The following is a 27452-nucleotide window of genomic DNA, read 5'->3' as shown; positions in this document are numbered from 1 at the left end:
TCAATAATAATTTAATATAGATTAGCATGAACGTATTAAATTTTATGACAATGGAGGCTGTACCTGAAATAAGTCTGCATGCAGAAAGATTGCCTGGTATTTAATATTTAATTTAATTAATTATTACTCAGTTAATACTTGATTACTTTCTTTCTTACTTTGAATGGCGAATGTTCGAATATTTAATGTCAAGGTTTCCGCTAGATTCCGACATATCTCATGTTCTCTAAAACCTGTAAGCTGTCCACGGGTCTACTTAATACTTGTCTCACTCAGTAATTAAGAAATCCTTAATTATTTCAAGTAATACAGTAATCAATGTATGCAAATATGCACGTACACAAATCCTCCCAATGATACTCAGCTTTTATGTAGTAAATAATTATTTTCCGAAGTCCGTAGATACATTAGGTGCGTTTTCATAAGAACTCAGCTTAAATTTATTTCCCAGGCAGAAAATTTAATCGCATAATTTGCACATCATATTGCAAAGCAACAATCTATGTAGACTTCCATCAAAACCATTTTACAGTATTACAGTACAATTTTGCCATATTAAATCGTACATATTAACTATTTTAACTTACATTTGATTTTAATTAACTAATGGATATCTTCTTGCCGTATTCGTAAATAAGAACACAAATATGCATCATCGTTGACCAATTTAGATACAACGATAAATAATTTTGCAACAATGCAATAAATAATGTATTTAAAACAATGGTGGAAACAAATATGTAAGGAATATAATTTAATTTACTTTTCCCTTTTAAATTTTGGAGAAATCTTTAATAAATTTTAATTGCGTAATTGCGTGTCCCTCTTCGACCTGGATAGCCTAGATTTCGCTATACCCAGATCAATACCATGGGCCCCCTTCAAATGCAGAGTTTGCGCCGATTTGACTACGATCCTTTCCACAATCGGCCTGGTGGCAGACGAAGGGTCGCTCCCCCGTGTGGACGTTAATATCAAAACTATCTACGTATTATTTGATTGTAAAGATTTCTGGAGTATATATGTATGTATGTATGCGACTATTGATTTAATAAAATCAAGATTCAAAAAATATCCTGTTATCCCGTAGATATAGTTATTAATCAAGAAATAAAACAATATAATTCAATTTTTGAAAATTGAGTTCTCTAACCGTAGTAAGCATTATGCATTCATCTACATGTACGTATTACATGTATGTGTGTATATATATATATATATATGTATGTGTGTGTGTATATATGTATGTACATACGTACGTATGTATGCAATTCCAAATTTATATAAATATTTAAAAAGCAATTTACCAAGTGAATCTATCAGAACATCACGCAACAAAAGGTTCAATAATTGAAAAACTATTCTTATATTTCCTTCCTCGCTTAGCGATTTGGGACATATGTATTTTTTTACTTTACAGAATAGCGAAGCATACCACTGACATCCACAGTTTGAAAGCGCAAAGAAATTTCTAAAATGCTTGCTGCCCCGATTTCTGAAGGATTCCTGAATCTTATCAAGCTTTCGACGCGTCTCACCTACGAATCTTGGCGTTCAATTGTGCTTCCTGACTCGAACATTAAAATAGTTACGCGACTCGCAAAAATATACTTCTTCTTCTCCCCATACCCGGCTCATTTCCGGTTTGGGAAGTTCCGGCTAACGGCATCGCTCTGGAGTATTTTGCTGTCAACTTTCACCTGGTCGAACGTACTCTTGCACTTAATCCTAAACATATCCTGGTTCTGTGTGTCGTTTCTCACCCGATTTCCTACGGAAAGGTGGCAACTCGTCGTAATGTTCTATTTCTTGACCGTCTATGTTGTTTTAATGGCTGGCTGTCTGCGATGCATTTGGTTGAAAAGTAATTTAGTTTTTTTGTTCAACTCGTCAATTAGTATGGAAGCAGGAATTTTAAAAGAAGGTAAATACTATTTATAATAAATACGATAGATAGTCCTTCTCATGAATCCGGATTCAGGCGGAGTCGAATCCCAAAATGTGTGATTCAGACTCGGAGTCGGTATGGCAGAATCCTTCAAATTAGGGATGGGGTTCGGACGACTCAGGTCAGGTTTCGAATCCCTGAGTCGAGTGGGCAATTTTGTTTATAAAATTGTGCCTAATTTGGCTTTAGTTAAACTTGTTACTTTAAATAGTTATGTTTCTTATGTACCAATTCAATTGTTTAATTGCACGTAAATTAATTGACTCCATGTGAGATCAGATAATATCACTGACATGATATCAATTGGTCCAACGTGTCATTTACGAAACCCTTCCTAGTTCAATATTCCATGGGTAATATGGGTTTTGAAAATTAAAATGGGGTTTCATCACCTTCATGCTCAGATTCTTAAAATTGAACTCATGTTTTTTCAGGGCACCGCTGCACGTCATGGAGTTATCGATTCTTCGCAGCAAGCAGTGTAGGCTTGCAGATTTCTACAGTTTTGGCTCCCGCGTCCTTATTTGTCATGGCAGTTGTGACACTTTGTATGCCTCCTGCGATCACAGGACTTTTGCACTCGTCTTGCTCATCCTGGTTAGGAGTGGACCACGACATTGGAATTTTAGTCAGGCTAATTTCTGCTGTGCAGATCGCATACACCTGGATGCACATGTGCTGTGGGGTAACAATAACTGGATTGGTTGCTTGGTTCTATCCGGTGCAAGTTATTCGGGAAAAACTAATATTCTTGATAAGGTAATTAGTTACATCTAAAAATATAGCAGGTCGAACTCGAAAAAAGTATCCGATAAGACAGTTGAATTGGTCATTTTGAAATTTTACAACTTTTATTTTAAAACCGCACTGGTCCTGATGCATACATACATCCATATCCATTTGCCAATAATGATCCCATGTATTTTTAATTGTTGGGAAATTTCAACTGATGGCAGTAAATATTGTATATTTTTCAGAACTTTGGTCTCGCGAAACAATCTGCGCTCTATCCCGAGTCACCGTAATTACACAAGCGTCCAGATCTTGAACAATATGTTTAACGAAATTTGGCGTAATTCTGCAATGCCGGCAGTCATCGGGATGCTAATTATGGTAGAAATAATTGCTTGTTATACTCTGATTTCCTCAATGGGCGAACTTCCAACCCCCATCGCTACATTATTCTGTATCGTAGCATTCGATATTTTCGTAGTTATTCAACTCCTACTTAAATTTTGCTCGTATCCGTTTACGAAATCGTGCGAGTTTATCTCGTCACTTCGGGCATATTGGGGACATTCAAAGTTTGTAATGAAATGGGCAGCAGCGTGCCAACCGACAAAAATAGGGATCACATATGACGGTGTCCATACCAAACCTTGAAGCCTTGGCAGCTGGATTTTTTATTTTTGAATTTCCATCCAAAATAGGTCCCAGACCATGAAATTAGTGTAATCGAACAAAAATTTTGAAAAAAAGTTGCTACAACCCCCTGTAATGACCATTTTTGTGATCTAGAGTATGGTTCGTAGTACGGCGATTTTTTCGCCATTGTTTGACCTAGAAAGCTGAAATTTCGGATTCTACACCGTCTTGAGTGTCCCCATGCGGGACTTTTTCGTTTTAAGGTCTAATGTCGAAAATGACCTCAAAACCGGTCACTTTTCGACATGCACATTTTCCTATGGTTTTATACATATGATGTCAAGTCTCACATAACCCCATGAATGGGGTATCGTGAGAAAGGTCTCGGCAAGTGGATTCAGAATATATATACTTTGTGGGGTCTGGGACCACCCCCTGATAAGTTAGAGGGCAATGAGTAAAGTTTAGTTTTCGTCGGTGTACTGCTTTGTTGGCTCTCAATCTGCTCCTGTGTTAAGTTTTGTATCCCAAAACTCTCAACATTTTTTGATTTCTAGAAAATCAGGGGGTGGTCCCAGACCCCACAAAGTATATATATTCTGAATCCACTTGTCGAGACCTTTCCAATGATACCCCATTTATGGGGTTATTTGAGACTTGACATCATATGTATAAAACCATGGGAAAATGTGCATGTCGAAAAGTGACCGGTTCTGAGGTCATTTTCGACATTAGACCTTAAAACGAAAAAGTCCCGCCTGGGGACACTCAAGACGGTGTAGAATCCGAAATTTCAGCTTTCTAGGTCAAACAATGGCGAAAAAATCGCCGTACCACGAACCCTACTCTAGATCACAAAAATGGTCGTTACGTAGGGCTGTAGCAACTTTTTTCAAAATTTTTCTTCTGTTACACTAATTTCATGGTCTGTGACCTATTTTTGATGGAAAGTCAAAAATAAAAAATCCAGCTGCCAAGGCTTCAAGGTTTGGTATGGACACCGTCATATGGTAATTTTTTCGACAGCACGACATCTCTGCAGATCTGGCAGTTTTGTTTGACTCAATTAATTACATTGCTACTCTCATAAATAGGACATGACACAATTTAAGGGGCGTAATAACAATTTTTCATTTTTACTGTTACTTAGAAATTATGGAAGAAATGCATATTTATGTACATAGATACGTACGTCAACTGGCAGCAAGAACCAATACTATGGTACTCAATCTCATCGTCAACAATAAAAAATTTGTTTTGATAGTATCTCTAGCAGATTAATACATATATCCGTATGTATGTACTTAAAATGTTTAAGTACGATTAAGCGAATGAATATTTGATTCAGCAAATTCAATTCTTGGTTTTAAGACTATGTATTTATTACTAGATAGATTACATTCGCTCATTTTACATTGTCTGAATTGGACTTCTTAATATTTTTCTGATATTTGCAACTTACTTCGGAATGCATAAAACAATGTTGAAGTTTATAATGTTATGTACATATGTACATGCATGCATACGGGCTGACATACATTGTGCAAATTAGATAAATACATACGTACCTATGTAATGTAAATATGTATTTATGTGCATAAAACTTTTCAAGATTGAGGAGGCAGTTGCTAAATTAGCTGTACATTATGCATACTAAATACGTAGTAAAAATTGTTTTGCAAAATAATTTGTGAAAAATATATTTGTTTCAGGAATTAACTTCTATTACATATAAATATGTATTTACTTATTTATGCATCGTTAATTTAGTAATGAAGCTGAACTGGGAAATCCTCAATTATCAAACAAACATTTAGCTAAACATGTACGAAGTTTAACTTAAAATCATGTCTACAGCAGCCCTTAAATCGTCCACGATTCCACTAGGCTTCACCGACACGTGATTTTCGTCTACTGCTGCTCGAAATTTTCCCGTTCGGACAAGCACACCTCGCATTCCAGCGTCCATAGCACCTTTTACATCGCCAATGATATCGTCACCAATCATGACAATCTGAAAAAAAGATAATAACAAAATAAGTAAATCAAAATCGTCAAAAAATCTCAATATTGCATTTAATTACTTCGTCTCGCGAAATTCCATCCGACGCCATGGACGCGACGGCCGTGTCGAAAAAGATCTTTGACGGCTTTCCAAATAATTCCGCCTTGATGTTCAAGGAATACTCGAGGGCGGCACAGAACGGGCCGACGTCCAACCAGAGGAGCTGGTCGTGGCTGTAGAATCGTCTGTTGTAAAAATTTAATCATTTAACGTTAATTACAAATTGTTCGTAATTAGAAATTCTGGAAATAATATCCTTACCCCCTCCCCAAAGTGAACAGTTTCGGTTCGAGACCTCTCTTCTGGGTGTCGAGTAATGTTCGGAAGGCTGTATTCATCCCATCGTATGTGAAATGCTCACAGGCATCGCCAATTACGACACATGTCGCCGCCTCATTAGAGTCCAGATCGGGAATGATGGCAAATTCTGGTTTGACCTGGAGGAATGTTCTACATTTTAAATACGCTACCTATTAGAAATCTAACATAGTCAGGCAGGTATTGATTTCTCGGTATTAAAGTTGCTACCGCTTGGTATTAAAATTGTACCAGTTCGTAAAAATTTGCTACCGATATGGCAAACTTTAATACTGAGCTATTACTACACGGTATTACTTATCAATCCCATTTTGGTAGAGTCATACATGAATACATAACATGGTATAAGTTTCATATTGGATTTTTAAGAGTGTAGGAAATTTTACCCTGGGATGAACCAGGAGATGAGGACGGTGACCCTGTCGTACTAATTCTTCCGCTAAAAGTGGCGCCGGGGCGAAAATTTTGTCGAATTGAAGCCCCTGGAATCCAAGCCGGGTCAACTTATCAAGACTGTCTTTCCTCGTGACCTGCGACTCGTTGGTGACGAGGCGTACTTGAATCCCGGACTGGACCAATCTGTCGTACAGTTAATTAATTAATTAACTATTCTAAGAAATAATACCACATTTAACGAACTTATGGAAGGCATCCAGTGAACCGGGAATTGCGGAATTTCCATCCCTTAAAACTCCAGAAATGTCGAGAAGGACGCCTTTAATTGGCTTCCCCTCAGTCACCCAGGACGACGACGACGAGTCCATACTCACTTATCTATATAAGTTTAATTAATTAGTGCGTCAATTAAATTTCAAGATATTATTTACCTGCGAAAATATTAGGATACTTACTTACATACCACTTACAATTACTAAAAGTTGGAATGATAACGACAAAATTCGCCACAAGGACTCTAAAAATCTGCAAATGATTAATTTTGTCAAATCAAATATTAACAGTGATTAAAGTCACCAAAAATCAATTTAAATGTAATGAATGATATAAATGCAAACACATACGTTGAACAGATGATTTGTTGTCCAAGTGCTGAACTGAAGCACACTGTGTCTCACACTGTGTCTCTACTGTAAGTTGAGTTCAACACTTGGACACAACACTTCAACACTAATGATTTGCGTGATGTGGGATGACGATGACGTGATTTTATTGCTTTTCGTCTTTGTTCATGGCTCATGAAATTCGTTTTTCATGGAATTATTTACATGACTAGATGCACAAACGTGACGTTACGATTTATGCTTTGCAACCACTTTATTCAGTATTTGGGGTCATGATTGCTCGAATATTTTCTATATACTAAAGTGCACAGCGACCACGGAAGTGTGGGGGAAAGGGACAATGTCCCTCCGGTTGTTCGATATTCCAATCTTCTGCGGAAGGTGGATATTTTTTTGGGGAAAAAAATCGATGCAAGAAGCGATTCGGATGGAATATTTTGCCAATTTTGTGGTTAGAGTGACAAATAATACGATTAATTTACTACTGACGAGGAAGATATGATTGTAGTTCTGTAAATTGTAGAGTATTTATGAAAAATATGTGCATATGAAAAGTTCTGTTGTACAAATATACGTAATCAAATTTAGAAGATTAATTTTTACGCTAATCTGATCCCATATGTACATAGATCTATGTACATATTTATCATGGTCAATTTAGTGAGAATAGGATATCAATTTAAGCTACATTCACTTTTAAAAACAATGTGATCATTTTGATAGTAAATCCACCTCCACTCAAAATTTTATTCTGTGCATATTATGTAAACTGTAGTATGTAAATCCAGAGCCTATACATGAGTTCACTATTATATAACAAACCAGGTTCCTGGCCAATTAACATATGTACATACGTGCATACTTTTGTAAGCACCTTACAACTCTTTGTTCCACACAATGCTCCTACCAGAGTTAATACGGGAAATAATTTTACGTGCCATTGTACATATGTATGTGAGTTTTGGGTTTATTGGTTGTTGTGTCTCAATTTTCCCTTCTTCCATATCGTCGAACTAATTCTAAAACCACGTAAGTGCACAAAAAACAAAGTAAGTAACCTAACTGCAATCTGCAATTCGAACATAATATGCAGTTAATTTTCATGTTTAAGTTTATAGTATGATCTTGCGTAAATAATTAACTGCATATTATTTTGGAATTGTAATTAGGTTATTTCCCTTGTTTTTGTTGTGCACTTACGTAGTTTTAGAATTAAGATGAGACTGCACTTAGGTAGTTTTAGAATTAGTCCGACGATATATTCAAATGGCTATTTTGAAACCTAGCATCTCCGCAGTTTTGTTTTACAATACGAAGATTTGAGTGCACCCAAAAATCGTAATCTTTTAGGTTTACAAAGTTACAAGGGTAGAATTTTAATTTTTTTCTTCCATGAAAAAATAATAGAAAATAGATAAAAAATAATCAGTAACAATTAAATATTTTCTCATTGAAGAAACAAAGTAAAATTCTACATTCGTAACTTTGTAAACCTTAAAAATATTGATTTTTGGCTATATTAAAATCTTCATATTGCCAAAAACCCACGGAGACGAATATGTTTCAAAATAGTCCTTTGAATATATGGAAGAAGGGAAAGTTAAGGCACAACAATTCAAACTCAAAACCCACATACGATGGCACGTTAATACATATGCACAAAATGGAATTTTTTAGATGTAATACAAATATGGATGTATGTATGCACATATAATAAATATGCATATGTATATAACGCACCCCCTCATTACGCAGTCTCATCACCATAAAACTGTGCACGTACACATGTATGCATTTGCCCATTCGTCGCTACTCTGAAGCTAAAAAACTTGACTACTGAAACATTTAAGAATTCTATTATACATACATAACTAATTACTTCAAGATTCATTTATGCAGCTCATATATGTACACCCATAAGGGATCAGCACTTCATCAGGCATGCATACATGTGTACATAATATGTAATACATATGTGCATATGTATGTAAGCTTTATATGATGCTTACATATTACCAGAGGGCGGATATGCATGTATTTCTAACTTTTTCATATCAAATCAGATCGTACTAAAACTTTGTGTACTGTTATCCCATCGAAGCGTGATCTCAAAAATTCAAACATTGTTTTCCATATTTTACATATTTTAGGGTTTTCGTACATATGCATATTTTCATACTTATTTTGAGTTTTTTTTCGTACATGCACATATTTTCCTACATATTCGAGCCTTTTTCTAAAAATAATTATTTGAATACATATTTCGAGGTTTTTTATGTGAAAATATTTTTCTTTATTCAGAAGTTAAAGTTTTCTCAAAATTATATTTTCATGATAATGGTGTTCAATTCATGTGAACGACTAGCAAATCCAGTTTGCCCGATTTTTCTAGTAAAAAAATTACACCTGAAAATCTCTAAGTATAACTAATGTCGCATTATGGGTTATTAGATAAAGATTAAAATGATATATTTAATAATTCGTTGATAAGAGTGTTAAAAAGTTTAAAGGTTTGGACAATTAAATTTAAATACAGTAGAAAATTACAATAGAAAAATGTTTTATTTGCATATTTTCGTGTTTTTTAAGCACATATTACATACATATTTTGAGAAATTTAAGTACATACATATCCGCCCTATGCATATTACATTTGAAAGCATTATGTAATGCCTTCGACATCAGTTTATATCAAATGATGTCCAAAAGACTACCCTCCCATTTTCGCCAGTTTCATAAGTTATTTTACGAGAGCAAAAGTTACAAGGTTATTTATCCGGAATCAACTCATTGTCTCTGAGGTTAAAGGAGACACACATGTAAACTGTTCATGCATACGTGTGGGAATAATTAACCATAATGGTTGCTTATGTGGCTCTGAGAGATTCTCAGGGATTTCCCACCTAGAATACTTATGTAAGGCTTACAGACAATTGCCTTAATTTTCTGTCAACACATAGTTTCGCCTTTAATAAAATAATGCACTCTTAAAAATACTTAGGATTAATGATATACTTGAAAAGTAAATGCGCTCTGAATTCTGCATATGTATGTATGTACATATATCTATTAGGTACATTACCTATAGTACATATTTAAATACAGAGTATAAATTATGTACACTTTATCAAGTTAACGTTACCCTGTCATTAATACAGAATTGAGGCTGCATCTACTTTTCAATAGGATACATAACATCATTTTTAAGAGTGAAATCGTAAATTTCGCAATAAAAACAGACACTTCACAAGACTTGAGTACAATCGCTGATTTGGTTTGATCCGTTAAACAGGCTTCCATTATGGAACATATTCCCTTTTTCTGGGTGGCACTACCCACAATTTTACTAATTTATTCCCCCCTCACTTCCACCCTTGACCAGAACGGTCACATTTGCATCATCGGTGGCGGCATTAGCGGTCTCACCATAGCGGCCGCACTACAATCCAAAGGTTACACAAACGTCGACCTGTACGAAGCTGAGAAAACCCTTGGCGGGAGAATTGTCACTCACCGATCCACCGGAAGTTCTCGCAAATCCCGGGTTATCGAGACCGGTCCGATCGCCTATTACCGCAGTATGACCCACACCTTCCGCTACATGAACGAATTAAAGATAACCTCCATTCCATACAATAATTTCGACACGTCTCTCTTCAATCCGAAAAGTGGCGTGATTTTCCCAAAATTTGAAGCTTCCGCCAAACTAAAGGCTATCGTGCAAGAGGCGACAAATCGATATAAGAAATACTGGTACGAACTAGCTCCCGCCCTAGAACTGGGGTACACTTCGCCCCTGTTTCAATCAAAATTGGCGGCATTGTCGACCCCAATTGAGACCTGGTATAACGACCGGAACTTATCCTTACTCCTCCCCATTTTGGCGGGACAGTTTACCGCGGATGGATACGGAGATGTGAAGGACGCCCCGATTTTACAAGCACTAAAGCCCGTCGTGGGGGACGAAGCGGAAGCATATTTTCAAATCGGGGGAACCCCATTTCAACCGTTGGAAGGGTTTGACACGTTTGTCACCCGGTTTGCTGGGAGGATCCGGAAAAAAACCGATTCTTGGTTGGCGGGCGATCGATATCACGAGGAGTAAAGGACAACAGCACGTGACTTTTAGCGTGGCAGGGAGAAAATCGCCGGCGGGGGTGACGTGTAGTAAAACGATTCTTGCATTCCCCCCGCTGCTAAGAAATTTGGGAGTTTTAGTGAGCGACCTAAGTTTCGCGGAAAGGCGGGTTCTTGACCAAGTTAAAATTAACAAGTATGCGGTCAGCGGGGTTTTAATTACGAACTTGAAAAGGCAAACTTATACTGGATTTGTGCCCGAGATTGGGTTAGATTTTAGGCGGGACGAAATTCCAAAAATAATATACCCGCTGGGTGATGGAGGGCCCGTTATGCTAGTGAGACAGGATAAAGGGGTAAGTTGAGAGATGCACTCAATAAAATTTTTTTTGAATAATTGGTGAATAAATGCTGCAAAAGGTTTGAATGAATATTGAATGAATGATTTATTCACTTCACATTCATGAGCAATGAAGGAATAACTTTGTACCTCATGGGGTACATTGAGAAATCCATCTAATAAAGAAAATTTGAGGTAAAATGAATAATAAATAAGTGAATAATGAATAAATAATTATTTTAAAATTCTGAATACGTGAATAATGAAAGAATAATTTTTTCGAATTCTGCTATTTTTTTAATTTCTCAAATTTAGTTTAATGAATTTGAACAGGTGTATCGTTCAAAAGTTAAATTAACGTATATATTTTTACAAAGGATGAAGTTTGCTATGCCGCATACTCATGGATTTACGGCCACTACGATTCAATCGCTGAGGGAAAAGAAATCGAAACTATGGCGGGAAGATTGAACGCAACGTTGAAAAAGATGCATCCCTTCGCCACCACGCTTTTTACCCGGGCGACAGAATACTTTCCCCACGTGACTGGAGAATCCATGCGGAATGGATTTTATCAAGATTTCGACGCCATTCAAGGAAACGGTGGACTTTATTATGCCACGACGCTCCTATCTTTTGAAACTATTAATGGCGCCATCGAAATGGGGGAAGGTTTGGTGGAGAAATATTTTTAAATTTTTTACTATGTAATTTTGTTCATTGTATATGATATTAATGTTTTTTATGTAACAAATTCGGATTTTCTCCTTCCAGGGAAATATCTTTAAGCATGTATGTATTTATAATCTATTCAGTTCATCTTTTAGGCATTTCCAGTATTTTTGGCTAGTTTAACAATGTAACAAACAGACATTTACACATACATACATATGTACATTTACGTACACATGTACAAATAAGTAAAACTCAAATTTTTACTGGAATATTTTTTGTCCGGAGGCCGGAACCCAGCAATAATTCTAAAATTACAAGAATCTTCAAATCAACATCAAAACGAGTTGTTGAATTTAGGAATAAATAAATTTATTAACTTGGAAGCGAAATTAAATTGAAATTTCAAAACAATTTCGTCACTCACCAAAAGTGGCTGACTTTTTTAAGTAAATTATACGCAGTACATACAAAAACTATTCTAGCATTGTAACTTATCTATGTATTTAAATTGGCTAAAATTTTGGAACAATGATCCTCGAACTTTCTCAGACACCAACATAATCGCACTTAAATCATAATGCTAAAGTATAAAAATGCAAATCACCATGACTAAAGCAATGAATGCGACCTTTACAAAATAAGTAATTTTATCAATATACTTGCCATTTATAAGAACGGGGAGGATAGTTTCTTCACAAAATGGGACAATGGGCCTAATGACCGAGTGCCTTGACGCAATAAATAAAACGTTTGAGAGAAAAAACCTTAGTGGAGAATATTTCCAAAATAGTGGTTTAAACATTTTCATGACTCTAATTAGCTCCTTGATCTTGTCGGCATATTCCTCGTCCACGTGACCCATAATATTTTCCAACATTTCAATCGCAACGTTTCCCTTGTTTAGGATGAACAGCACGGGAGCATAAGACAGCTTGGAAGCCACCGTTTTGCAGTGATACGGCCCCCAGACGGCTTCGTGGAGATGGACCGATTCTTCATGAGCTTTTAAGGCATCTCGAAAGTGACCCAAGCGGAAGAGTGCGTTTCCATAAAGCATCAAAGCCACGGGATCCTTCCCTTTCCCCTTTCTGTCCAGATATTCCAGAACCTCGCCCAGTTGTATGGCCGCTTTTGACAGTTTTCCTTGTGATACTAGTAAAATGCTGAGATCGCTCTTTAAAAGTAGCGAAGTTCTTTCCGCGTCCCATAACTTGGCGCGTGCGCAGGCCGCCAAGAGTTGTTTATATTGTCGGGTGGATTCTTTGTATCGCTTTAAATACCACAGGTTAACAGCGATTGCTTTTCCTACAAGACAAAAACATAATTTTTACTTTTACTCTGGTCGTTTGTTTCCATGCGGTGACCGAGTGGCGATGTTTGATCACCATCAGGTAGAGTCACATACATATATACAGTCACCGGTTATTGATAAATGATAAAGTACACTGGCACACTCAACAATTCTTACTCAAAATGTAGTAATCATGGAATAAATTCTAGCAGTTCCGTTTTCCAAATTGAGTGGGAATTGTTAGGTGAAAATTGTCAGTTCCGGTGATAAAACTTCTTAGCATGCACTTTTTCAACAAATTTCTAGCAATCAGCTATTGATTTACCTGATGAAATACTTTCCTCGCTCTCCAATCCATACCGGGCACATTGGCGGGAATAAATTTGTCGGTATTTTTCCAAAGCTAAGTCATACCTCCCGCTGAATTGGAGGGCACGAGCTAATTTATGCGCCGCGTAGAGGCTAATGTACCCCAGCTTGTCGTACTTTTCGAGTCTCTGTAACGAGCCAAGTCCTCTAATTAACACTTCACGCATTGCCTTGTACATTGGAAACTTATCCATTTTTGGCGCTAAGGAGGTCATGGGCAATCCCATAAAATTGTGAAACTTTACTTCGTCCTGTTGAATGTGATGCCATAAACGGATCACATGGTTGAAATCGTGCGGTTCAAAGGTGTCAAAATGTTTCAGAATTACTTCACCCATTTGCCGAAGAATTTCGTGTTCCACGTCAATTTCCAGTTTTAAGCGGGTCACTTCCTGCACTAATCGATGAATCGAGACGACATTGTTCTCACTTTTTATGAGGGAATGAAGTTTCAAAAGGGTAACGGCATCTTCTGTCCGCTCTTTGTCGAAATACTGTAAGAATCTTAAGGTTTCATAGGATGATGATTTGATGTGGCATAGATTTTTAATCTCACTCTCCCCTCTTCAATGTTTAAAATGAAAATTTCCAAAATCGCGTTTATTTTATGAGGTTAAATGTTGTTGAAACTTAGAAATTTGCATTGAACCACATTTAACCTTAACAGGGGTAAAATGAGATTAAAAATCTATGCCGGTGTTATTCCACCTTAAGTCAATTCCATCCGGTTCTAGAAACGCTAGACGATGCATTAACTTATCAGCTGCTTCACCATTTTCCACATCATTTCTAATTTTTTCCATCGAAATGTCCCATGTGATGAGGCATGTGCTCGGATACGCGTGATAAATACTGTCCAGTTGATAATTCAAAATTTGCTCCTTCTTCCTCTCATAAATTTCTAATAAATTTTTGATTTTAAACGACTCTCCGAGAGGACCCACGTTTTTACTTTGTTTAATGAACCCCACCGCTTGCTGCAAAGCTAACGGGAAGTTGTCCAACAATTCGCACAGCTTCGCAATGTCTGACACAGATTCGGTTGGAAATTGCGATTTTAGGAGGGCGATTCCTTCCAGCTCTGTAAACTCGTGCAATTTAACCGTTTTCTCCGCGGATTTAAACACATTTACATTTCGTGACGTTACCAACGTAACAGCTGACATTTTCTCCGCTCTTAACCCTTTAATTAGGTCATTCACGATTTTATTTATTTCATCGACGTTATCAATTATAAGAAGGAGTTGGTTTTTGGATTTGTAGGCCAATCTTTTCACCATAAGAAGACCAAAGGTGACCGTATCTAAATCATTGCCGGTTTTGGGGATGCCAATATTTTTACATAATTTGTTCAGAGACTGTTCTATATTTTCTCCGTCAAGCCATACACACGGATTTCCGTGTGTTTTATGTAGGTCAAATGCGAATTTTTTTGCCAGTTCGGATTTTCCAATGCCTCCCATTCCCGTCAGAGTGATAAGAGCTTCACCAGATTTATACAGTTCCTCGAGTCGTCTTAACTCCTTAACACGGCCGACGAATGTTTTGCAGACGTCGCCCACCCCAAAGATAAGTCCGTCATATTGTCCGTTTTCAGATGGGGTGAAGATTGGGTAAGGATAGGTTAACCTTTTCCCAGAAACTTTGCGATTGTTGTTCTGTTTTAATAATTCAAATTCATCCACAATTTGAGAAGCGCTGGGTCGTAAGTTTGCCTCGATGTGTAACATTTTCCAGATTATTTCGACCAAATTGTGGGTGCCAGTAGTTTCCAGATATTTTGTATTTCCAGACTTAATTTCATAAAATATGCTTCTCTTTTCGGTAGGGTCGAACGGATGAATTATTTCCAGAAAGATCAAACCCGCACTGAAAATATCCGTTAGCTCAGTATACTTTTGTCTATTCGCCATTTCCGGACTAGCATACAAATTCGTGCCACGATGCGATTGTAAATCTTGTTCTTGATATTTAGTTGATAATCCGAAGTCTCCAATTTTCCAGTGTTTTCGGAGTCCCGGCGTCCCGAAAATATTTTCCGGTTTCAAGTCACGATGGATTATTCCTCTCTGGTGAATATATTTCAGACCGTGAGAAATGTCAAGGATACAATGGTTTGCAGAGGTTGGACGGGTTTCCAAATTTGTGTCGGGTGGGAGATTTTTTAACCACTTGGCCAAATCCGTGTCACACAGCTCCATTTGAATAAAGAGAAAGTTTGTTTCGTCTTGTGTGGAACTGTGGGAATAATAAGGAAATTGCAAATTAAGGTTTTCTACACAAAATTCACACATAGACGCCGCAAGTCCCTCATTTATGCACGCCGATGATCGATTTAGCATTTGCGTGGAAATTAGATTGAATGACTTATTTATCTACTAACATGAGATTCTTAAATTCTGGGATCTTGTATTTAGAGGAAACAGAGTACAATTAGTATACAGGATCCTCTAAATGTCTCGCAGCGAACGAATTTTCAATTGGAAAAATTTGTAAATCTCCATTAATTTCCTACATTTGGTCTCTAAAATTTAACATTTTAAAAATATTATTTTTGACAATAATTGATAAAAATCGTAATCCCAACTCCTCCGAACTAATGGAGATTTATGGTATTTTCCCTTTGCAAAATTTCCCATTGTAGTGAGACATTTAAACCACCCTGTACAATATATAGTGTGGTGCAACCTTAATTCGCTATCTCCGTGATAATCGTCGGGTAAACTTCCGGTTTGGTCAAATTTTTCTTCTTTTTTCAATAAATTTTCTATGTTAGGTCCTTCCACCCAAGAGTCGTGATACTTGACGATATTTGTGTGATCCAAACTTTGTAGTAGCCTCACCTCCTGACATATCTTGTAATTCTGTAGCTTCAACGTTGCACTAATTCCAACGGTTTTAATGGCATAGGAACCCTTATCAATAGAATGATAAGCTTCCCAAACCGTGCCGAAACTTCCGCCCCCAATGCACTTAATGGGGACTAAGTGGTTTCGTAATTCCCAATTACGTGGATTTCTCGGGAACATTTTGAAATGGAAATTTATTTCCCGAAATACGACTATCGACCGAGTGGTCGGTGAGATGTAAGAGTGAAGTGAAGTATGCAGACATGTTTCCATGTGGATTTAGTCGAAAGAATCATCATTATCACAGGGCGTGATACTGATTAGATTAGATAACTGGATCAAATTTACGTACAAAAATGCATTGAACATATTACATACCGACAATGGAGATCTTCCAATGTATGTATGTTCTCCGATTTTGGCCAAGTTAGTATAAATCTAATTGATTTAATCTGTCACAAATTCAATTGGTTGGTATGACATTTCAAAACGAAACCATTGTCCAATTCGCAGGTTTGGAAAAATAAATATTTACATATTTGCATACGAAGAGGAATTAAAGCATGCTTTGAGTTTTCATAACGGTGAGATTTTGTCCCCCGAAAATGGTCCAGGATTTGTCAAACGTATTTGCAATTTCCCTACTTAATATGCACATACAACATATGCACATATGTACATACATGTATCGTTGACTCAAGAAATGTGAGTAAAAATATACGCATTCTGGTTCAGCCCCAAGATAAATATGTACACACCTAAGTCGTTCAGGTTCTTGCAACACTCACAAGGTCACCAAGATTGTTTGCATGCATATGTATAAATATGTATCGGTCACCTGGTCATTTTGCGAGGTATTTATTACGTTGCTGAATAACAACGAAAGTATTTATGTAGCACCAGTTTTATTTTCATGAATTTGAGCAAACCCAAGCTGAATTACGTATATTGGTATATGTATGTATGTATTTAGGTAAGTTAGGTACGTCAAAGTAGGGGTTTCTACCGCGTGTGTGTGCTTGCTTGCACATTTAATATGCACGTATTCAGACACCCTCAAATTTTCATTTAGCTATCTACACCAATAACTAGTTCTGTGATATGACCATGCAAATCTGGAGCTATACAAGACGATTTGTCCAGTTGCCGTGGAAGCTGTGGGGACATTAACTTTGTAGGATAGGGGAGGGAAGGTTTACATAACATGAGGAGGTTATGGGAACATCGATCTACCGTCGGGGCATTGCCCCTCTGTCCCCATGCTTCCGTGGCCAATGGATTTGTGCATGAATGTATGCATGTATATACGAGTATATTTACATCCAAGCATAATTACAAACACACAGCTCAAAAATTCAGTTGGAGAATGTGCAAAGTCAAAACTACTCCGTCCAGTTTAATCTTTTGACTAAATAATCCTAAGATTCTGCTTAAATATTCTTAAATAAATTATATCAATCGATTGAAATGGCGCACCCCACATTTTTCGAGCGTATATTTCTACACATTTCGAGATATTACGTTTCAGCATGCTTTACACTGCTACGAGCCCTCACCCTGCCTTTCTGTTACTTGATAGAGTTTGTTTGTGCAAAGCTTAAAGTGGCAAATTCGCCTGAATTGCATGAAAAAAAGTTGAGCATGTCCAGAATCAGGTGAACGCACAAACACCTTCAAAATCCAGACTTTAGACAATTTTCGAAATTTAAATTTCATTTTCAATATTAATCGTACATACAATTTTATAGATTAAGGCCTGGAACAAGGCTGGGAGACGGACCAAATTATGCACGGCGAGACCCGGATGGGCAACCATGTCGTTGAGAACGCCCGTCTACAAGGATACCATGACCGGGATAGATTTGTCCAGGCTGGATGACATCGTGACGATTGACGAAAAATCCATGGTCAATTAACTGACAGTAATATATTTTTCAAATATTTACATATGTTAATACGCATATTTTTTTCTCATTTTAACAGACAATGACTGTCGAACCGTTAATGAAAATGGGTCAATTAACGAGAATACTGGGATCAAAGGGGTACACGATCCCGGTCGTGCCGGAGTTTAAGTTTCTCACGGTGGGGGGATTAATTTGTGGGGCCGGGTTGGAAACCTCATCCCATAAATATGGATTTTTTCACAACACGTGCACCTCATACGAGGTTGTTCTTTCGTCAGGTCAAGTGGTCAGGTGCAGTAAGGTATGCACATACGATTTTTTTTATTTGGCACATGTGCCAATTTCATTTTGTCTTAAACTGGAAATCTCTAAGCATATATTGTCTAACTTTCACCAAATTAATATCAATCGATCAAAAAATGGAATCAATGTGAAGTTAAAAAGTTGACACATTAGGCACTTCTAAATTTTCTCCTCCTCGGGTGCAAATGTTTTTGCTAAACGAGCGCATTGGCAGATAGAGTCATTCGATAATTTCGAAACAATTAAGTTGGTGATCAATGGAAACAAATTTGGAGAGCATATTCCCAATATTATTCTGTATTAATGTACCCGGCAAATAATTACAGGTTATGATATTTATATAAATATACATGTCTCTAATTTGTCAGGACGAAAATTCGGATCTATTCCACGCCATTCCGGGTTCTTACGGGACCCTTGGATTTCTCACTGCTGCCACTATTAACATCATGAAAGCGGAAAAGTAATTAATTGAAACGAAATTATTGGGGGTATTCATTACTTATCGTGTTTACATACATATATATCGTTAGAAACCTTGTAAAAAAACAAATTTCACCACTTCACCAAAAATTATGGCTTCAAAATTCATTTGTGAACTTCACATCTTAAATTCTAATACTTAAATGGTTCGCATTTTTTAAGATTATTTTCCAATGTCACCTCGTAATGAATACCCCCATTGATTACTTTCTAAAAATTATAACATAAAATTCTGGATGAATTTCCAGATATGTGAAACTTTCATACATCCCGGTCAACTCGTTGGATGAAGCGACTAAACGGATTACAGACGAATCTCTTAAGACACCCGGGCCCGATTTTGTTGAAGGGATCATGTATTCCTTGGATAAAGGGGTTATCATGGTGGGAGCTTTGACGTCAAAATCTGAACCTGGAAAGGTACGCGGGATTATTTACATTTTACGTATATTTGAAATTTAATACATTAGGTAAACTCCGTTGCTGCCTGGTATAAGAAATCGTTCTACAAACACGTCCAAAGTTTCTTAATTGGGGATCAACTAATCAATCTTCCAATATCTCAACCTGCCACAAAAAATATCCCCCTCAGAGATTATTATCACCGCCATTCATACGCCGGCTTTTGGGCTTATTCAGCCTTCGTCCCTTATATTGATGTCCCCCTGTTTCGCTACATTTTCGGATGGACGACGTTTGAAGACAATTACACCTATAAAATTGTCCCGCGTTGTTTCAGACGAATCTTTGAGATAAATCTCGTCCTACAAGATTTTATCGTTCCGATTGATAAGATGAAGATGGCGCTGCAATTCTTTCACGATCAAGTTGAGGTAAATCATGTAATGACCAAGTGTTATATGTAACCATTTTGACTGACAGTACAACCCACGGAATTTAGGTATACCCGGTATGGCTTTGCCCCGTCAAAGCAATAAACGAACCGGGATGTTTAAAATTTGAAGTGGACGAGGACAAGATGTACATGGATATAGGGCTTTATGGGTACACTGGGAAGCCGGATCAGTACGAGGATGAGAAATCCAACAAAGCATTGGAAAAATTTTGTTTGGAAAATGGTTGGTAATTTTTGCTAAAATTACAAAAAATAGTCATAAATAAAATATGTTTTAACACTTGCATTCTTACATAATTCCACAGTATGAAAGGGCCATATGCCGACACATATTTAAGCCGGGACGAATGTGACCAAATGTTCGATCCAACGTTCTACAATAAAGTGAGGGCAGAGCTCAACTGCTCAGATGCGTTTCCGACCCCTTACGACAAAATATGTCAAGCTGGGAGAAAATGACTGAAATACGTACAAGTTATACATACCTGATGTAACCTTTCTGCATTTGGAAATCGAATTGAATTTGGTAGAACTGCGCTTAGAATATCGAAGAATCCCAAAAATGTCTCTGATTTTACACACTATTAATGCCTATGCATGTTCGTATGTACATGCATATGCCCATATATGTAAATAGTTCTGTTTTTTGACATAAAATAAACTAATTTGTGTGAATTTATTCATTTCAATTTTTTGATTTTTAATTTTATAAGTTTGTTATAATGAAATGGAGTGACTGTTCTAAGGTGTAGCATGGAACAAATATATGTACCTGGCGGCGTAGAGGTGACCGTGATTATGTGTAAATGTGTATGCATTGTTGTTACAAAATACTTAGTTACTTCGACGGTTGGTTTACGGTCACAAACTCACGTGCTGCAAGTTGACCGCCAACTTTGATGGCAACCGCCGTTGACGTGGATGTACGTTGGGCGCCGCCGACATCGATGCAAGTTGGCCCCCATATTAATGGAAGATATCCGCCACCGACAGCAAATCTTAAGGTTGCAAAGAATTTTTAAATTTTACAAGAAATCAGAAATTTTTCCAAAATTTCAAGAATTTTCACAAAATCAATTTCAAGGTTCATTTCTTTTGCTCCTCATGAAAATTATTAAATTTATGTAAATCTGTTCACAAAATATTTTCAAAATAGTTTCAGGAATACAAATTTAGCCTAATTGATTCTGATAGAGCTGAATAAGAATAAATCTTTCTTTAATGTTAAATTCTTAATGTTAAATTCTTTCTTTAATGTTAAATTTTATCATAATACAGAAAAACTGGTTCAAAACATGACGAGAAGTCTGGAGTTAATCAATCTATCTAGCTAGCCTGCACTTATATTTTAATGATTTAGAGATTTAAAACAATCTGATCAGTTTTAAAAAAATCATAAGGTGAAAATTAGTGTATGGTTCTAAAGGTTGATATATAGTACATGGATGAAATATTATCTAAGGGTATTCAAAGTGGTAGAAAACTTTAATTTACATTACCAGATATGTATAGTAGATATTTAGATATGTGTACGTAGAAACTGGCATAACTCGAAATTGATCCACTTGGTGGATTGCCATATACACCCTTAAAAAAGATGGTCCCTGGTGCAAGAGGAGTTTTTAATCCAAGTCAACTAAAGGTCATGGAAAAAGTTCATAACAATGTCTCACTTTCTCATTTTAGCTGTAAAATTTAAGTAATCATCATCATCATTAGTTGGAACTGTCATACCGTCATATTTGTACACGGTCATCGTCTTTGTCCTAATTGGAGCAATATTGAAACGAAATTAGGGGTATATTTTGCAAAAAATAATACTTACAATATAGAAATAATACGTGGATCATTATTTCAATTTATAAAGTAAGTACAATTCTAATCGTTTCACACGTAAATTGTGTACCAGGTGTGTTGACCTGGATGGGACGTAACCCGAGTCCTTCTCATCTCGAGCACCTACAAATTTATCAGAGTCAACATTTTCACTCTCCTCTGCCTTTAATTTAGTTGTCAATTCTCTTCCTCGTATTTATTAGTGGTGCCATAGTGGTTCCACGACAAACGTGGTACCACTATGCACTTAGATTAGGGCGGACGGATTGATTCGGCAAGAATCTGATGGCGTAAGTACTTTTATTAAGCGAATTATAAAGGAATGTTTAGTCTTGCCCTGCCCTGGTTCAGATGGACACAAAACTCATCCCATCCTTCAAAAATGTTCCGTTCCGAGAGGAAGTGACAGCAACATTTGCATTTACATCTTAGACGCGAGAGAGGATTACGTATCATTACGAAGAGAGGAGCGAGTGCAATCGCGCAGTGCTTCTGGAACTAATCAAAAAAACTTAATTAGTTATGATTCACGAACTGTAAACTTATCCCAACAACTGAAATTAATTTCTAACGCATATGTAACTATGTTTCACTTATCTAAAATATGCTATCTGTTTCCTGTCAACCCTGACTCGATTCCATGTATGTTTCATCCATAATTAATAAGAATTTCATATACTAAGCTAAATAATTAGCATCGTAGTTATAAAGTGTGTATGTATTTAAAAATTGTCTCAAACCTAGATCTGTGTCGGGTCGTTCCATCAGGATTTATTATTGAGAGTAGCTATGTAGGAAAAAAAATGAACCAAAATATAAAAAAAATCATTATGTAGACTTTAATGACAATAATATCGAGTAACCTAAATAACAAGAATCATCACCACAACTGCAAAATTTAAGGAGTTCCTACTATTCGAAGTTATTTTAGTGAATCTGTGACCAGGAAAGTTATACCATTAATAATTGGTATAATTCTGGTCTAGTTTATTAATAGTAAGTTGTAATTCAGCACGAATTAAAATATTTAAGGAATACAAACTTCTCTATTATAATCAGAATTATAAGTTCTAAATGGCTTAAAGCCGTATCGATCAACAATCAATGTGAGGCTGTGGTACTAAATTGTATTTTAAATGGTGTTATTTAAAAAAAGTAAAAATGCGAGGGATTATGATTTTGCAAAAGATAATAAAAATGAGAATGCGACATTCTGTCGTCCATGCAAGCTTGATTTTAATCTTAAAAAAGCGAGCAAGCACTTCATTTTGAAGCAGAACATGAAAAAGTTGTTATAAATACCGAACATAAATTTTGGTGTCACATTTGTAACCAATTTAGTACGACTATTCATTGTTTCAAACAACACAGTTGAGCCAATATTAGCCTATTAACTGCGGACACCCGGGATAAAATGTTAATAGACCCTTCCCACACAATCCTCTTAAGCGATGAATGTAAGCGTAAAGTAATTAAAAAGATAGCTCGATGCTTAAATATACCATTAATGAGTAAGAGTACTGACAATTATGACAATAGTACGGACAGTAGTGAAATAATGGGAATATACTCGAACGTTATAAAAAAAGTGCAGCGTTCCAATAATTAGTGATAAAAGCTTGTTGGCTTGCTCCAGTACCTACGTTTCTGCAGCTACTCATAACTAGCAAAGATATGCATACGGTTACTGACACGTGCTGACGTGAAAAATAACAGAATGTGCAGTGGGTGCGAATTTCTTTCAATTACCAATTCATAGGATAAGGATAAATGCAAAGTAAGCGATTTTAAATATTTTGCATTCGCACTTCTCACGCACAACTACGTCGTAGGTGGATATAAATTAGTTGCATACTTCATATTTTCGTCACATTTGCCCACACTTTCCAGTTGCAGAACTTCCTAATAATTATTACGACTAACTAGGGTTGCCGCGGGTAACGGGTCGGGTACCCGTTACCCGCATACCCGCAGGATTCTTGCGGGTACCCGTTATCTGCGGGTAGTGAGATCTACCCGCACGGGTAACGGGTAGTTCAGTTTTTATTTAATTTTCGACCACAAAGAAACTTAGCAGCAAGTTAGTCCATTTACCAACAAAAGCGTCAATTTACATATTATTTATAAAATTCAAAATCAACTAACGTTTATATCGAGCGTGTCTTTTCGGAAGCCACAGAAGCTTACGGCAGCCTCAAATGCTTGTCACGTCCCGAAAATGCGGAGAAATTATTGTTGCTCAAGTATAATTTGCCTGCTCTAAAATATCAGTCATACTTTTACTTGTATTTGTGTGTATTTATGAATTTACGAGATTTTAATTTGGGCTTTGAAGGTGAAAAAGACTAATCCGATCGAAAGCAAAAATTTTATTTATAGACAATTTTTTATTGAAACCTTCAATTAAATCAAAATTTAAAAAAATCAAACTAAAAATTGAATCTCGATTCAAGTTACACCAAAACTGTCTAGCGAATATATCAAAAGTGAAGTAAAAAATTAGGAATCGCGTGATACTTCCCGTTGAATGTCCACTTTGAAGAAAAACATACGAGGCAAAGTTAAATTTTAAGTAAATGTTCTGCATCTTTTTCCTCCACTGGACAAAAACCATGGTGGATTTTGAACTCTACCCCCACCCCAATAGTTTTCTTTAAACGGGCTATTCAGCAAGCGATAATTCCTAATTTTTGACTAGATTTTTTTATATAGTTCGCTAAGAAATTCTGGTGTAGCTTGAAAAAGGTTCCATTGTAAGCCAAAAGTCTGGTTTCAGAAACATGTGATGACATCTAGCAAATTATGGCATTCGTTATTTAAACAGCATTATCTCAAACTACTTAACAACCCAGATGAGGAAATAATTGATTAAATCAAATTTATTCGGAAGGTTTGTCAGGTTTTAACTTAATTCTCATAACGGGTAGCGGGTAACGGGTACCCGCACGGGTACCCGTGCGGGTACGGGTAGTTTGGCTGCGGGTAGCGGGTCGGGTAACGGGTAGCATTTTCCCTACCCGCGGCAACCCTACGACTAACTACAATGACATTACGTCTTCTACACTTGCTAATGCTCATCCTGACCACAGTGTGGTGTAAGTACTATTACAAATCTATTGTATCGTCTTGAATATTGGAATTGTTGTATCTGTACATGTTGCAGGAGTGGTACAGCACACAAACATCATCACGCCACCTTGGGCGTGGGAGAGATGATACAATGCTCAAATTGTATCATGAGAAGTAATTTACTATGAGTATTTTACCCTAGATAATCACCTCATCACTATAATCATAATTTTTTTTCTTATTGTTTTGTGTTTTAGATTTGATTTATATTGTATGGAGTACAGAATACGTCCATCCTCGTGGAAGTTGTGTGGATATCGACACTCTCTTCAGAGTAAGATGCGTTATTACTACATGTCGTCACATATGGTTTACTCGAGCCTAATTACTTTATTGCTTGCAGCATCAACAGACTTGCTCAAGGTATTTGCATCCGTTCGTGGGAATGTGAAGATTAGGCATCCAGACGAATTAAGACGCTGATCTCTCTCATCCTGAGATCCGAACATTCTTCACTCGTTGAGTGGTTCGTGTGTCCACTTCGACGACAAGAAGAGATGAGCGACCAGTCACGCGTGAATGCTACCAACTTGAACTACAACTAACCGATAAATTATGTTTGATCTACATCCTACATTATTGTAAACATTTTATAAATTCCTAGAGCTATTCCAATCTTTCAAAAACCTATCAACCAATTACGCTATATATATGTATATACCGTAGTTGTAACGAATCCCTCACATTTTTACCATCTCCTCTACTATCACGAATACTAGCATCATCATCATATATTCACCCCATTACTAAGACCTGACACGGCATCATATATGAAACAATAAGAAGCAACTGTGAATGAATCATAAACGATTTTGCAAATTGACTAAATATTATAGTGTTTTGGCTTAAATGAAGGAATCTTTGACGGATCATGGCCCAGGTTTGTATCATGCGATTTGGCATGATAGTATAAAATACGTAAATGATGTAAATTGTACAAGCACGGTAAATTTGTTTCGTCGGCATCCAAATTGGGGACGAAATAATTTATTTCTAGTATTTGTTTCGCCTTATTCACCGCATATTTACAAAGACACCATATTGTAGTTAACTATTGACTGGTTCATAAACGACAACCGTGGTCCCGAGCGATATATAAACTAGGCATGTTCCGGGTACCGGGTAGCTACCCGGTACCCGGCTTACCCAGCACTTGTTTGACTACCCGGTGACTACCGGGTAGTCAAAGTTTAAATTATTTATAATTTACTGAATTGCCAAATAAATAATTCAATCGGAATAAATTAACGAGTGCTAATTAATAAAAACTTAGGGTGGTCATAAGAATTACAGATCGATTTTGGATTAATGCAAGTTTTTAAGATTTTATTTTAAAAGTAGTAATTGGTCAATAATAAACAAGTAAGGTAAAGTTGAAAAAATTACTCACAAGCCCTTCTCTCTTCCAAAAAACAGAACTGGACTACCTGTGTATTTTTCTTGTCGTTCGGCGTTATGTATAAAGGGGCAACAATAATCAAAACCTGAATTTAAGAAGAATAGTGGTCATAGATAGTCGTGAGCATTATTTCTGCCGAGAGCGCACGTTTTGTGCTATCTTGAGCGAGAGTTCTTGCTCACACCGCAAGCTTAGTGTTAATTTTTTGGAATTGGTTCGAACGATAATTGGATCATTTGGATTTGTTAATTCGCTTTTAGGGTGGCATTTATGCCTGTTAAAACAACGGCCGTCTGCATAAAAGTCGTGGCAATCGTGACACAAGAGCTTACTATCAATTGTGACCACTATTCTTCGGTGGATAGTTCGAAAGTGATCACGTAATTCTGACAGATCCGTGAATGGAAGGTCCCACTGTTTGCACTGATATTCGTCAATTTTGTTAAGCTCAGTTGAGGTTGGGATTTTACGCGATTTTTCAGCTTGCACGTTGGAGGGTCCACCATTATTTCGTAATAGTTGCAAATTCTCTATAACTGTGTGTATGTTGTCTTCATTGTTGTGCACAGGTTGTTTCTCCTTACATTTGAGGATATTTAGAATTTGCTGTGCGAAATCGACATTTATTTCAATTTTATCCATTGTTGACGAATGGGTGTTTGCAACACCGTTTGCACTCAGTATAATTTTAGGCGTCACTCTTGTCGTGTTTATGCATTACTGGTGGGCAGCAACATATGTTACAGTATGGATGGATATACATAACTGTAACATAGCAACTACTGCACAACAAGCTGTATGTCTGTCAGCAAGAATAATATTATTAGCAGCAGCTTTAACAGTAGTATGTATAGGCTACATACATAGTTATTTAGAAGGCACGCATGCAGTAGCGTAATGTTATAATTATTACGGTGTGCACGCTCAAGTTAGAATTTTATTCATGAAAAGCGAGCAGTTAGACAATGAGAATTGACCCAGATAGCAATGTCAATCGATATTTGTACGAAAAATGGTTGTCGGGTGTAGTAATTAAGTATGTATATGCTTAAAATTCATATAAGATGACTTTTATTTGGAAAAGCTTGTAATCATAATGTGTTCAATTTATTGGTAATCGAATTTGTTGTATTTATTTGTCGAATAATTTGATTAACAAATTATTCAAAGCTAGTCGGTGGTAATGTCGGGTATGAATACCCGAACCCTGTGTATAATAAAGT

At 36.6% G+C, this 27452-nt stretch overlaps 4 protein-coding genes and 1 long non-coding RNA gene across 8 annotated transcripts; 2 read left to right on the top strand and 3 right to left on the bottom strand.

The window, feature by feature from the left end:
- Positions 1–4670: 4670 nt before the first annotated feature.
- Positions 4671–6820, bottom strand: LOC110860775 (phospholysine phosphohistidine inorganic pyrophosphate phosphatase). 4 transcript variants are annotated; one of them, XM_022109873.2, is made up of 7 exons: positions 6716–6820; positions 6548–6617; positions 6336–6470; positions 6083–6275; positions 5640–5815; positions 5398–5563; positions 4671–5327 (listed from the first exon to the last, which is right to left on the bottom strand). In XM_022109873.2, the coding sequence occupies exons 3-7, from the start codon at positions 6458–6460 to the stop codon at positions 5148–5150; spliced, it is 840 nt and encodes a 279-aa protein (XP_021965565.1). In that variant the 5' UTR covers positions 6461–6470; positions 6548–6617; positions 6716–6820; the 3' UTR covers positions 4671–5147. The 4 variants fall into 4 exon arrangements, with proteins under 4 accessions (XP_021965565.1, XP_021965566.1, XP_021965568.1 ...); XM_022109874.2 differs by having other exon boundaries at positions 6552–6617; XM_022109876.2 differs by having other exon boundaries at positions 6556–6617.
- Positions 6821–10003: 3183 nt separating this feature from the next.
- On the top strand, positions 10004–12166 carry LOC110860755 (polyenoic fatty acid isomerase). Its single transcript, XM_022109852.2, has 2 exons — positions 10004–11148; positions 11510–12166. The coding sequence occupies exon 1, from the start codon at positions 10017–10019 to the stop codon at positions 10818–10820; it is 804 nt and encodes a 267-aa protein (XP_021965544.1). The 5' UTR covers positions 10004–10016; the 3' UTR covers positions 10821–11148; positions 11510–12166.
- Positions 12155–16684, bottom strand: LOC118439383. Its single transcript, XM_035860638.1, has 4 exons — positions 16156–16684; positions 14176–15705; positions 13424–13971; positions 12155–13112 (listed from the first exon to the last, which is right to left on the bottom strand). The coding sequence occupies exons 1-4, from the start codon at positions 16587–16589 to the stop codon at positions 12388–12390; spliced, it is 3237 nt and encodes a 1078-aa protein (XP_035716531.1). The 5' UTR covers positions 16590–16684; the 3' UTR covers positions 12155–12387.
- A 998-nt stretch (positions 16685–17682) lies between these two features.
- Positions 17683–20542, top strand: LOC110860754 (delta(24)-sterol reductase). Its single transcript, XM_035860623.1, has 8 exons — positions 17683–17971; positions 18065–18223; positions 18300–18524; positions 18895–18989; positions 19258–19429; positions 19480–19842; positions 19911–20088; positions 20171–20542. Exons 2-8 carry the CDS (start codon positions 18131–18133, stop codon positions 20173–20175), a joined length of 1131 nt encoding a protein of 376 aa, XP_035716516.1. The 5' UTR covers positions 17683–17971; positions 18065–18130; the 3' UTR covers positions 20176–20542.
- LOC118439373 lies at positions 20523–26927 on the bottom strand. The gene is made up of 5 exons (XR_004837392.1): positions 26221–26927; positions 21772–22199; positions 21600–21631; positions 21365–21501; positions 20523–20863 (listed from the first exon to the last, which is right to left on the bottom strand). It is a non-coding gene; the product is annotated as an uncharacterized LOC118439373 (long non-coding RNA).
- Positions 26928–27452: the final 525 nt, after the last annotated feature.

This window comes from Folsomia candida, unplaced genomic scaffold (assembly GCF_002217175.1).
Source record: "Folsomia candida strain VU population unplaced genomic scaffold, ASM221717v1 Fcan01_Sc034, whole genome shotgun sequence".
Classification (NCBI taxonomy): domain Eukaryota; kingdom Metazoa; phylum Arthropoda; class Collembola; order Entomobryomorpha; family Isotomidae; genus Folsomia; species Folsomia candida.
The sequence above is the reverse complement of the archived record's forward strand: the minus strand, read 5'-3'. Positions and strand labels throughout refer to the sequence as shown.

Coding starts and splice junctions, on each gene's coding strand:
- LOC110860754 (XM_035860623.1), top strand. CDS start 18,131: ATGTCGTTGAGAACGCCCGTCTACAAGGATACCATGACCGGGATAGAT. Junction 18,990..19,257: donor AACATCATGAAAGCGGAAAA/GTAATTAATTGA, acceptor ATGAATTTCCAG/ATATGTGAAACTTTCATACA. Junction 19,843..19,910: donor TCTTTCACGATCAAGTTGAG/GTAAATCATGTA, acceptor CACGGAATTTAG/GTATACCCGGTATGGCTTTG.
- LOC110860775 (XM_022109873.2), bottom strand. CDS start 6,460: ATGGACTCGTCGTCGTCGTCCTGGGTGACTGAGGGGAAGCCAATTAAA. Junction 6,276..6,335: donor TCACTGGATGCCTTCCATAA/GTTCGTTAAATG, acceptor ACTGTACGACAG/ATTGGTCCAGTCCGGGATTC. Junction 5,328..5,397: donor ATGGAATTTCGCGAGACGAA/GTAATTAAATGC, acceptor TCTTTTTTTCAG/ATTGTCATGATTGGTGACGA.
- LOC110860755 (XM_022109852.2), top strand. CDS start 10,017: ATGGAACATATTCCCTTTTTCTGGGTGGCACTACCCACAATTTTACTA.
- LOC118439383 (XM_035860638.1), bottom strand. CDS start 16,589: ATGGAAACATGTCTGCATACTTCACTTCACTCTTACATCTCACCGACC. Junction 13,972..14,175: donor CCGGATGGAATTGACTTAAG/GTGGAATAACAC, acceptor TGAAACCTTAAG/ATTCTTACAGTATTTCGACA. Junction 13,113..13,423: donor CGAGGAAAGTATTTCATCAG/GTAAATCAATAG, acceptor TTTGTCTTGTAG/GAAAAGCAATCGCTGTTAAC.